The 10368-nt window shown below is 38.6% G+C and overlaps 1 protein-coding gene across 2 annotated transcripts; it reads left to right on the top strand.

Annotated features, from left to right (window-relative positions):
* The first annotated feature begins 256 nt into the window (after window positions 1-256).
* On the top strand, window positions 257-5542 carry LOC112282810 (cellulose synthase-like protein D3). 2 transcript variants are annotated; one of them, XM_024520893.3, is made up of 4 exons: window positions 257-395; window positions 1033-2135; window positions 2267-4067; window positions 4206-5542. In XM_024520893.3, the coding sequence occupies exons 2-4, from the start codon at window positions 1207-1209 to the stop codon at window positions 4983-4985; spliced, it is 3510 nt and encodes a 1169-aa protein (XP_024376661.1). In that variant the 5' UTR covers window positions 257-395; window positions 1033-1206; the 3' UTR covers window positions 4986-5542. The 2 variants fall into 2 exon arrangements, with proteins under 2 accessions (XP_024376661.1, XP_024376666.1); XM_024520898.3 differs by lacking the exon at window positions 257-395 and adding an exon at window positions 675-859.
* Window positions 5543-10368: the final 4826 nt, after the last annotated feature.

The following is a 10368-nucleotide window of genomic DNA, read 5'->3' as shown; positions in this document are numbered from 1 at the left end:
ATTTGGGGGGATTCATTGCACATTTTCCACCACGTTGACCTTTTTACAGGTGGGGACGGGAGTGATCAATGCTGCTACGAGTTGGGCGCCGCTCCGAAATCAGCTGATGTGACGAGGGGCTCGGGAGTACGAGGATGAAGGGCAGTAAACTTTGGTTGTTCTGTCGGTTAGGTGCAACGGTGTGGACTGAGGGAGGGAGGACCTAGGAGGTGGTCTACCTAGTGGCAGAAACCTTGTAATGAACTTCCACACTTCTTTTTCTTCGTGCCTTCCTTGACGTGTATGAGCTCGTGTGCCTTGACCTGCGGCTCTGAGTGCCTGTGTGTGCACGCGCACGCAGAGTCGTGTATGCTCATTGTACCGGCGGAGAGGTTGTACCAGCCGTGCGCTGCTTGGTGAGTTCTGACGATTTTTTTTTTTTTTTTTTTTTTTTTTCTCTCTCTCTCTCTCTCTCTCTCTCTCTCTGATGGCTCCGAATTCTGGAATCGGTTGCAGTATGGTGCACGCCAGTGATGGCCTGAGTGAATTGTACCTGCTTCTGTAACTGGTTTGGACTGGTTGGTCGAAGTGTTTTTGTTGTGGGTTTTGGGGTGTAGGTTTTGTTGGTAGTTAGAACCTGTCCTTCCTGGTGGCTCTCAGTATGGTGAAATACAGTGATGTTACGAATTGTTCAGAGGAGAGTTTGGAGAGTTGCCGAAATCATGTCCGACGGTAACGCGGACTCGCTAATTGTAGCTTTCTTCAAACCTTGCTGAATGGTGAACTCGGTGGTCGGCGCTGGACTTGGTTTGATAGTAATTCCTTGCTGGCTTCCGCATGGCATTTGTTTAGAAGGCCATTGCAATTTAATCAATGGCAGGTACACCTTCATACCTGCACAAGATGCCCTGATATTGTACAAAGTTCTAGGGATACATTGCCCACGACTTATCGGTCAGTGACCATACACAGGGTGAGAATTCTCCAAGCATGCCATTGTTCTCGTGTCGTGTGGCGACTGAGGTAGAATCTGTGTTGTGGATTGTGGTTTAGGTGCATCGGGGCGGGCAGAATATAATCGCAGGCGTTTGAGCGTCGCCACCAACCGAACGTGAACTAAATTTTCGCCGATCGTGGAAGATGTCGAAATTAGTTTGATTGTCGAGTCTTTACAGATCAGCATTTATGTTCGACAGTTGAGAGGAAACTACCACTGCGTAGTTAGACATGGCGTCTCCAGGATCTGCTGGCGCAAGCGGACTTGGTTTTCGCGGCGCGGGGAAGCAGAATGTGCAAATGGTGGGGCAGAGTGTGGGTGGTGGCTCTCATCATGTGAGGAGGACCTCGAGCGGGAGGTCTAACAATCTCTCCCGCGACGAGAGTGAGATGGGTGCTGTCACCGACAGCGAAATGGGGTCCGACTATCTATACACCGTGCAGATTCCGGCCACACCTGACAATCAAGTTATGGGATCCAGCCGCGATAACATTCGTGGGATGGACCCTGTGATCGCCGGCAAGTCCGAGCAGCAATTCGTTTCGAGCACTATCTTCACGGGGGGTTTTAAGAACCAGACGCGGGGACACACACTGGACAAGATGATGGAAGGTGAAGGTAATCATCTGCAACTCGCGGGTGCCCGAGGGCCCACTTGCGCATGCGATGGTTGCGATGGCAAGGCGATGAGGGACGAGCGCGGCGAAGACATGACTCCTTGCGATTGCCACTTCAAGATTTGCCGCGATTGTTACATTGACGCACTAAACGGATCCGGGAAATGCCCTGGATGTAAGCTAGAGTACACTGTTGCTGATGACCCTTTCTCACAGAATGGTTCCGAGACCGACATGCGCGCTCTGCCACCTCCAGGAGACGACAGCTCAAGGTTGGAACGTCGCCTCTCGCTATTGAAAACGAAGCCTGGAATGATCGTAAGTAATGGGTCTTCCACGGATTTCGACCACGCCCGATGGCTGTACCAGACAAAGGGCACTTATGGATACGGGAATGCTGTGTGGCCCGGCGACCAAGGTCACGATGGTGGCGGTGGGAATAACCCTCCAAATATGGGAGCATTGCCCGAGTTTAATGACAAAGTGCGGCGTCCGCTCACCAGAAAAGTCAGCATATCCACGGCAATTCTGAGTCCTTACAGGTTGGTACTTTAAGGTTTGAAATAAGCATGCATTGTACAGTGCTGTCATCTTCTTTACGGCTGCTATTTTAAGATGTTCTATCTGTTTCGAGGCAACTGTCGGGTTTCTAATGCAATTTTCCTGTGCACAGGTTGATCGTCCTAATCCGTATGGTTGTGCTCGCTCTGTTCCTCATGTGGCGTGTTAATCATCCGAACAACGATGCTATATGGTTGTGGGGAATGTCAGTCGTTTGTGAGATTTGGTTCGCTTTCTCCTGGATCCTTGATCAGCTGCCGAAGCTGTGTCCCATTAACCGACTTACAGATTTAAGTGTGTTGAAGGAACGGTTTGACACGCCGTCCCCGGAGAACCCCAGTGGTAGGTCTGACCTTCCCGGCATTGACATTTTCGTATCCACTGCCGATCCCGAGAAGGAGCCGCCCCTCACAACCGCCAACACAATTCTGTCCATTCTGGCTTCTGAGTACCCATTGGAGAAGCTCGCGTGCTATCTGTCCGACGATGGTGGTGCTCTTTTGTCGTTTGAAGCCTTAGCTGAAGCTGCAAGCTTTGCTCGCATTTGGATCCCTTTCTGTCGGAAGCATAACATTGAGCCTCGTAACCCCGAGACTTACTTCGTGCTTAAAGGGGATCCAACCAAGAATAAAGTTCGTTCTGACTTTGTGAAGGATCGCCGTAAGGTTAAAAGAGAGTACGATGAGTTCAAGGTGCGTGTCAACGGATTGCCCGATTCTATTCGTCGACGGTCTGACGCCTACAATGCCCACGAGGAAATTCGTGCGAAGCGTCAACAGATGGAGTCTGGGAGTGATCCTTCGGAGCCTCTCAACATCCCTAAGGCAACATGGATGGCAGATGGAACTCATTGGCCAGGAACATGGAGTCAGTCTGGTAGAGAGCACGGTCGGGGAGATCATGCTGGTATAATTCAGGTGATGCTTGCGCCTCCTACTGCGGAGCCCTTGATGGGCAGCAGCGACGAGGAGAACATCATAGATACCACAGATGTGGACATCCGTTTGCCAATGCTCGTCTACATGTCTCGTGAAAAGCGCCCAGGCTATGATCACAACAAGAAGGCCGGAGCCATGAACGCCCTCGTACGCACGAGTGCTGTCATGTCCAACGGACCATTCATCCTCAATCTGGATTGTGATCACTACATCTTTAACTCTCTTGCCCTTCGAGAGGCCATGTGCTTCTTCATGGACAAGGGTGGAGATCGTCTTGCCTATGTTCAATTCCCCCAGAGATTTGAGGGTGTTGACCCCAACGATCGATATGCCAACCACAACACCGTCTTCTTCGACGTGAACATGAGGGCTCTGGATGGATTGCAGGGGCCTGTCTACGTCGGAACTGGATGTGTGTTCAGAAGAATTGCGCTCTATGGATTTGATCCTCCTAGGTTCCGTGAACGTAGCTGTTGTTACAGTCTCTGCTGCGGTTGCTGCGAACCAAAGAAGCCTAAAATGAAGAAAACAAGGTCACAGAAGCGAGCCTCGGAGGTAACAGGGTTGACAGAGAATATCACAAGCGATGACGATGATGACATTGAGGCCACCATGCTTCCCAAGCGATACGGTGCTTCAGCGGTGTTCGCCGCTTCCATCCCTGTGGCTGAATTTCAAGGCCGACCTCTGGCAGACAAAGGTGTCTTGAACAGCCGTCCTGCTGGGGCCCTCACTGTTCCCAGGGAGCCCTTGGACGCCGAAACAGTTGCGGAAGCTATCAATGTGGTGTCCTGCTTCTACGAGGACAAAACAGAATGGGGAGGTCGTGTGGGATGGATTTATGGATCCGTCACAGAAGATGTGGTCACAGGTTTCCGTATGCACAATCGTGGTTGGCGCTCAATTTACTGTGTCACCAAGCGCGATGCCTTTCGTGGAACCGCTCCAATCAATCTTACTGACCGTCTTCATCAGGTAAGCAACAGGTGGCATCTCTAAGAATTGTGCATGAGGAATCTGCTTCGTTGGGTTTAAGATTACAGCACATGCCTGACCAATTCATTCACCTAGTGAATTCCTGATTGGTTAATCCTCTCGAATGGTGAACTGCAGGTGCTCCGGTGGGCTACAGGATCTGTGGAAATTTTCTTCTCTCGGAACAATGCTCTTCTCGCCAGCTCCCGTCTGAAGTTCTTGCAGCGTATTGCTTACCTAAATGTCGGCATTTACCCGTTCACTTCAATCTTTCTTTTAGTTTACTGCTTCCTGCCCGCTCTTTCCCTCTACACCGGCCAATTTATCGTGCAGAATTTGAATCTCTCTTTCTTGATCTATCTCCTCACCATCACCATCACCCTATTTGCGCTCGCTGTTCTGGAAGTGAAATGGTCCGGCATCTCACTCGAGGAGTGGTGGAGAAACGAACAGTTCTGGGTAATTGGAGGAACGAGTGCCCATCTTGCTGCTGTGTTCCAGGGCTTACTCAAGGTCATGGCCGGAGTCGACATTTCTTTCACCTTGACGTCTAAGTCGGCTGGAGAGGACGAGGACGACATCTACGCTGATCTCTACATCGTCAAGTGGTCATCGCTCTTCATCCCTCCCATCACCATCGGTCTCACCAACATGGTAGCCATAGCCGTGGGCATCTCTCGCACCATCTACGCCACCAATCCCGAATGGAGCAAGCTTCTGGGAGGAGTCTTCTTCTCCTTGTGGGTGCTCTTGCATCTCTACCCCTTCTTCAAGGGTCTCATGGGTAAGGGTGGCAAGACGCCTACTATCGTCTTCGTCTGGGCTGGTCTGCTCTCCGTCATCATCTCACTCTTGTGGGTGTACATCAGTCCCTCGAACGATAGCACCGCGGCCTCTGGTGGTTTCACGTTCCCGTAGGAAGGCCGATGCTTTCTTCTGATCCCTATTTTCTTCGCACCGAACACTCAAGCCCGATTGCTGCATTGTGTGCCAATTTTGAGAGTAGCAAAGCGGGCGGTGCTTGGGGATCTATTCTCAAAGAATACAACCTTGGTTGTGTTACTGCTTTGGTAACTGAGAGGGAGAAGATTTATGCGATTGCGGGATTTGTACAGTAGACCATTCTTTTGGCTCATGTAAGATGAGATTTCAGAGTTGGGCGGAAGCTAAGTGTGAGTGGGGCAGCAAGTTGCTTTCACTGCAATCAAGACATGAACAATTCATCAATCCTCTAGACTCGTGAGGAGTTGGCAGGCAGCGTCGAGATTTTCGAAGCAGTACAATAAGGTCGTTGTCGCGTAGTGTGAAGTGATTTTAGATTTATGCATTATCGAGTCGAGGTCTTACTCTGAGTGAGCTTGTGGACAGTATGTATTTGTGTTCTTGACTCTTATCCATTTTTGTTTACATTATAAGCTCTGACTTCTTTTCTGCCATTGTGGCTGTAATGCAAATTCTCTCACCAATTCAATCATTGCTCATGTTTCTTGTTTATTCATATTCCTTACTGCCAACATTCTCCCTGCGCTTCAGTGCTCTACATTGGTGAAAAGTTTGCACTTCAGTAGGCAACCATACTTTGGTTGATGTTCAAGGTTTAGTGCCTCAAGAGATGTAAGAATAGAGTGCTTCTGAAGAGATATGGCCTACACAGCTTGTAAAAGCAGTAAGTGGAACTGATCTCAATGGACATACGGATTGCAGGACACTTCCTCTATTTCTTTTAGTGTGCGTTAGATTTCGCATGAGAGATTCCCATACGTGTTCATCAAAGCTGCCGGATAATGTTCTGTATCAGTGGTGGTTCTGTCCTACAAGTCTTTCGACTTCATATAGTTGATGTTTAATTTGGTCATGATGATGGAAACGTTCTCCTCATTCAATCCCAATCTACATATTGTACTTTAGTCCTGTAACATTGAAGTCGACGGCGTCGAACCAGATGTGGAGCTAATGATGTGTGTGGAGGAAACTTGCAGTTAAAGATATAAGGTTAGATTCTAATCAGACCCAGAAGAACCAGCACTACATGATTTCATGTTATCCTCGATGTCCAAAAGTTTGTGCTGTCGGCTGTGACTGATACAAGCGCACCTTGTCTTGAAAGGCCTCAGAAGCGACAAGCAAGCATCAAATAACAAGAAAAAAGTAAACAGGTCTTCGCTACGAACATGCTAATGAGTTGATGGAGCAATGTTAATATGAAATCCCTTCAGCTATAGTTCACTTGGTTGCGGATTAGTCTGCTCTGCTAGTTAATGATAGCGATGCAGGTGCACCGTTAGAGTTAATTTTGTTGAAGGAATTTCAAAATTAATGTAATGAATTCTGGGTAGTCAGCAGGATGATTATGGCTTGAGGGCTCCCTTGCCACAACAGGATGTGCACCTTGGCTTTTCGTAATGTGCCACACCTTGATACAATGCGAGTGAAAAAGCTACTTGAAGAATTTCCTAGTCCGAGACTTAAAAGCAATTATGAAAACTTGAGATTTTATTTTATTGTGATAAATAAAAATAAATAAAGATGTGCAAGAAACATTTCTTCTTATATAGCCCATCAAGGCATTCTTTGCACACATACATATATGTAGATAAATGTAGAAAAGTTAAAGTTTTAAAAAATTTCTTCCAATATGCATTATCTTCTATTTTATTTTATTCTATTTATTTATTTAACACAAGTAAGCCATTTCTGATGCATTGATTAGTTTTAAAGATTACTAATAATCCATTTAAAACCTTCATATTTTTAAGATAGGACAAGCATCAAAGCATAAAATCCTAAATAATAATAAAATTTTATATATAATTTATCTATTTTATATATCTCTAAAGCTCTAGTAATTTATTGTGCTTAAATATACTCTTCATATCTTTCTAAACATCCAAGATTTGTTCTAATAACAACAAAAATATCTTTTTTGTTATTTGTTTGTTTCTTAAAATTTTATCTAAAATGATTTTCTAAATCATCCTACCTTATTCTATAAGACTTATTCAAATTTACTTCTAAGCTTGTTAATCACTCTACACTTCCTTTTTTTTTAAGAATTTTGTATTTCTTTGTCTTTATATAATGTAAATGTGTAATCTACAAAACAATAACCAAATTTTTTAATGCTTATTTGCATTGTTACAATGTCATATAATATAATCGACAAATTTAAACATATTACAAAAAACCTAACCAATCCTAAATTATCCTAAATCTAATACTTGTTTGCACTTATAATCAAATATATCTTATTTTTACAATCACTATGGTATAAATTTCTACATACATCTACTATACACAATTAGTTATATACTCAAGAAATTCCAACCATAGATGTTGCTTAGAATGCATAAATCAATAAAAAATGCCTGCTCTAATTTTATTGTATAAAATCCTAATTGCTAATACAAACGTTAACTTTAAATAACTCTTTCAAAGTCATTACAAAATCAAATAAAATAAGCCTCATACTTCTAGAACAAACTTGAAGTTAGTCCACCAATCCTACACACTGATCTCTAAATGTTCCCATATTTTGCCCTAGACAACCATTTTAATGGCTAGAGATTTGATTTTAACCATGGCTCACAAATTGCCACCTTTTAGGTATAAATCCAACCAATCCTAGGGATCTTTTAGTGCAACCTTAAACTTAGCTTTATCCTAGAGTCAATCATATCAACTATTCACCTAATACACGTCATTTTTACCATTTTATGGTCTTCTAAGGTTGTAGAAATATTTTTACAATAAAATTAAACCTTAAAGAAAAAAATATTCAATAAATTTAAACTATGAAATAAAATAAACTAGAAGTTTTTTATAAAATCGTGTTTAAATATCTTAATTTCTTTTAAAATTAAGATGATAAATTTTAATTAAAAAATTATTTTTGTTTATATTTTCATCTATAGTAGTGTCAGAATAAAAATAAAAATAAAAATAAAAAATTGATTCCAAGTTTCAAATTGAATTCTACTAGGTTTATTGAAAAAAAGACTTGAAGATGAATCCACCTTCAAATTTTTGCCTTCAAATTAAGTTATATTTTTTAGCTATTTCCCTTCAAAGTTGATGTTCTAACTCAAGAAGGCAAAAAATATCCTTCTATAGAATTAAGTTCCACAGCTTGCTCCTTGATTTTCTTCCAATAAGTCATAATTTATTAGAATTTTGACTTCAAATAGCATCAACTCTTAAAATTTGATTACGTATTTTGCCTTAATCCTTCTAATCTTGCCCTCAAAATTTTTGCCTTTACTTAGTCAATTAAAACTAGAGGCATCAAATCTTTTGCCACAGGAAATAACACTCTTACCACTTCTCACCTATCATATGATCATTTATTTGCTTTCTAGAAACTATACTTTATCATTTTTTAAAAAAATCACTCATATTGATTTTTAACTTGTAAAAAATGAAGGCGATTCTTTAAAAATGGAGCTACCAAACTATAAAGGCAATGAACTAAATATAAAGTTTTTTCTTGTCTAATCTCTAAATTCTATTATTTTTATGTCTAAAATTATACAATTTTTTTTCTATTCTCATCTTATTTTTTATAAATTTATTCTAAAAATTAAAAGAAAAAATAAAAAAAATACTAAATTTTTTTAGAAAATTTGAAGAAAAAATTTAAAACTTTTTAAGATCAAATATTTATTTAAAAAATATAATTTTTTTATTCTAAATACGCTATAAAATAGATAAAATTTAAATCTATATGAGTCTTTGGATATATAATATTTGGCTATAAAATAATATTTATAAAAATAATTAGATCTAAATTATAATAATAGAAATTTTCATGATTTTAGAATTTATCTTGTAAATCTTGTAATACTAAAAATCTTATGCTATTAGAAGTATATTGATAAGACTTTTAAGAGCTTGGTTTTTATTTGTTTTTAAATAAAAATATCTAAAATAAAAAAAAATTAATTTAATTTATATAAAGGTCTAAAATATAAGTAATAAATATAATATCATATTTTTAGTAAATTTAATTTAATCTTCTAGTTTTAAAAAATAAATTTATGTATAATATAATAATTTTAAAATCAAAAATTAATATTAGGTTGTGTAATATTATATCCATTAATTAAATTTAGATAGTTTTATATTCTAAGAGTAATTCTACTTAATCTATTTTTGATTTATAAAGTATCTTTCAATAATATGGAGGTTTTTATTTTTTATTTTTTTATTAGAAATATCACTAAATATTAGAAATATTATCTAATTTAAATCTTCTTAGACTCAATACTATTAACTTTTCAAATACTTTTCAAAATAATTAATTACATATTTTAGATGTTAACTTTATAGTAACTTTATAGAAAGTATATAAATAAAATCTAAGTCATTTTTTAGTAAAAATAATCTTTAGATTTTAATTTTTTTCTAAATAAATAAATATCTCAAAGATATATTCACTTCACTTTCTATTAATATTACATATAAGTGTTCATAGAAGAAAAAAGTGTAATCCTTTTATAATAAATTGTTTGATCATATTCTTCATATTATTATCAAATATAATCCCTTATAATTAATGAATAAAAAATAAAAAAATAATAAATTATAATCTATAGCAATATTAAATATATAAAATATGTACATATAAATCAGGTTTTTATTTAAGCTTGAGAAACCTATCAAATAAATTGGCCAATGTTTCTTCTTTGACTACAATTAATTTGGATTCTTACTCAAGCTTGAAAATCTTGTAAAAGAAATTGAAAAATCTTTCTTTTTTGATAATAATTTATTTGAGATTTTTTTTTAAAATTTTGACAAGCTTTCCAAATGAGTTAACAAATCTTTCTTCTTTGATAAGGCTAGATTTTAATGGTTGCTTATGCTTGAAAAACTTATAAAATAATTTTTTAGTTTTTTTGTCTTTTATAGTACTTTATTTGAGAAGTTGCTCAATCTTGAAAAGATTGCCAAATGAATTAGCAAATCTATTTCTTTTCTTTCCATACTATATTTGAAAACTTGCTTAAGTTTAAGAAGCTTGTCAAATAAATTGGAAATCTTTTTTTTAACAAAACTTGATTTGAGTAATTTTCCAAGCTTTACAAGGTTGTAAAATGAATTGAGATTTTTTTTCTTTATTAATACTTTATTTACAAGATTGATTAAACTTAAGAAACTTATTAAATAAATTAAAAATATTTCTATTTTATCAATATTTAATTTGAATAATTACTTAAGTTTAAAAATCTTGTCAAATAAATTGGCCAATCTTTCTTCTTTGACCACACTTGATTTGAATTATTACTCAACTTTGATAAGCTTC

The sequence above is a fragment of the Physcomitrium patens genome, chromosome 1 (assembly GCF_059467195.1).
Source record: "Physcomitrium patens ecotype Gransden chromosome 1, ASM5946719v1, whole genome shotgun sequence".
NCBI classification, from domain to species: Eukaryota; Viridiplantae; Streptophyta; class Bryopsida; order Funariales; family Funariaceae; genus Physcomitrium; species Physcomitrium patens.
This window is presented reverse-complemented; position numbering and strand designations above follow the sequence as displayed.

Coding starts and splice junctions, on each gene's coding strand:
- LOC112282810 (XM_024520893.3), top strand. CDS start 1,207: ATGGCGTCTCCAGGATCTGCTGGCGCAAGCGGACTTGGTTTTCGCGGC. Junction 2,136..2,266: donor GCAATTCTGAGTCCTTACAG/GTTGGTACTTTA, acceptor TCCTGTGCACAG/GTTGATCGTCCTAATCCGTA. Junction 4,068..4,205: donor TTACTGACCGTCTTCATCAG/GTAAGCAACAGG, acceptor GGTGAACTGCAG/GTGCTCCGGTGGGCTACAGG.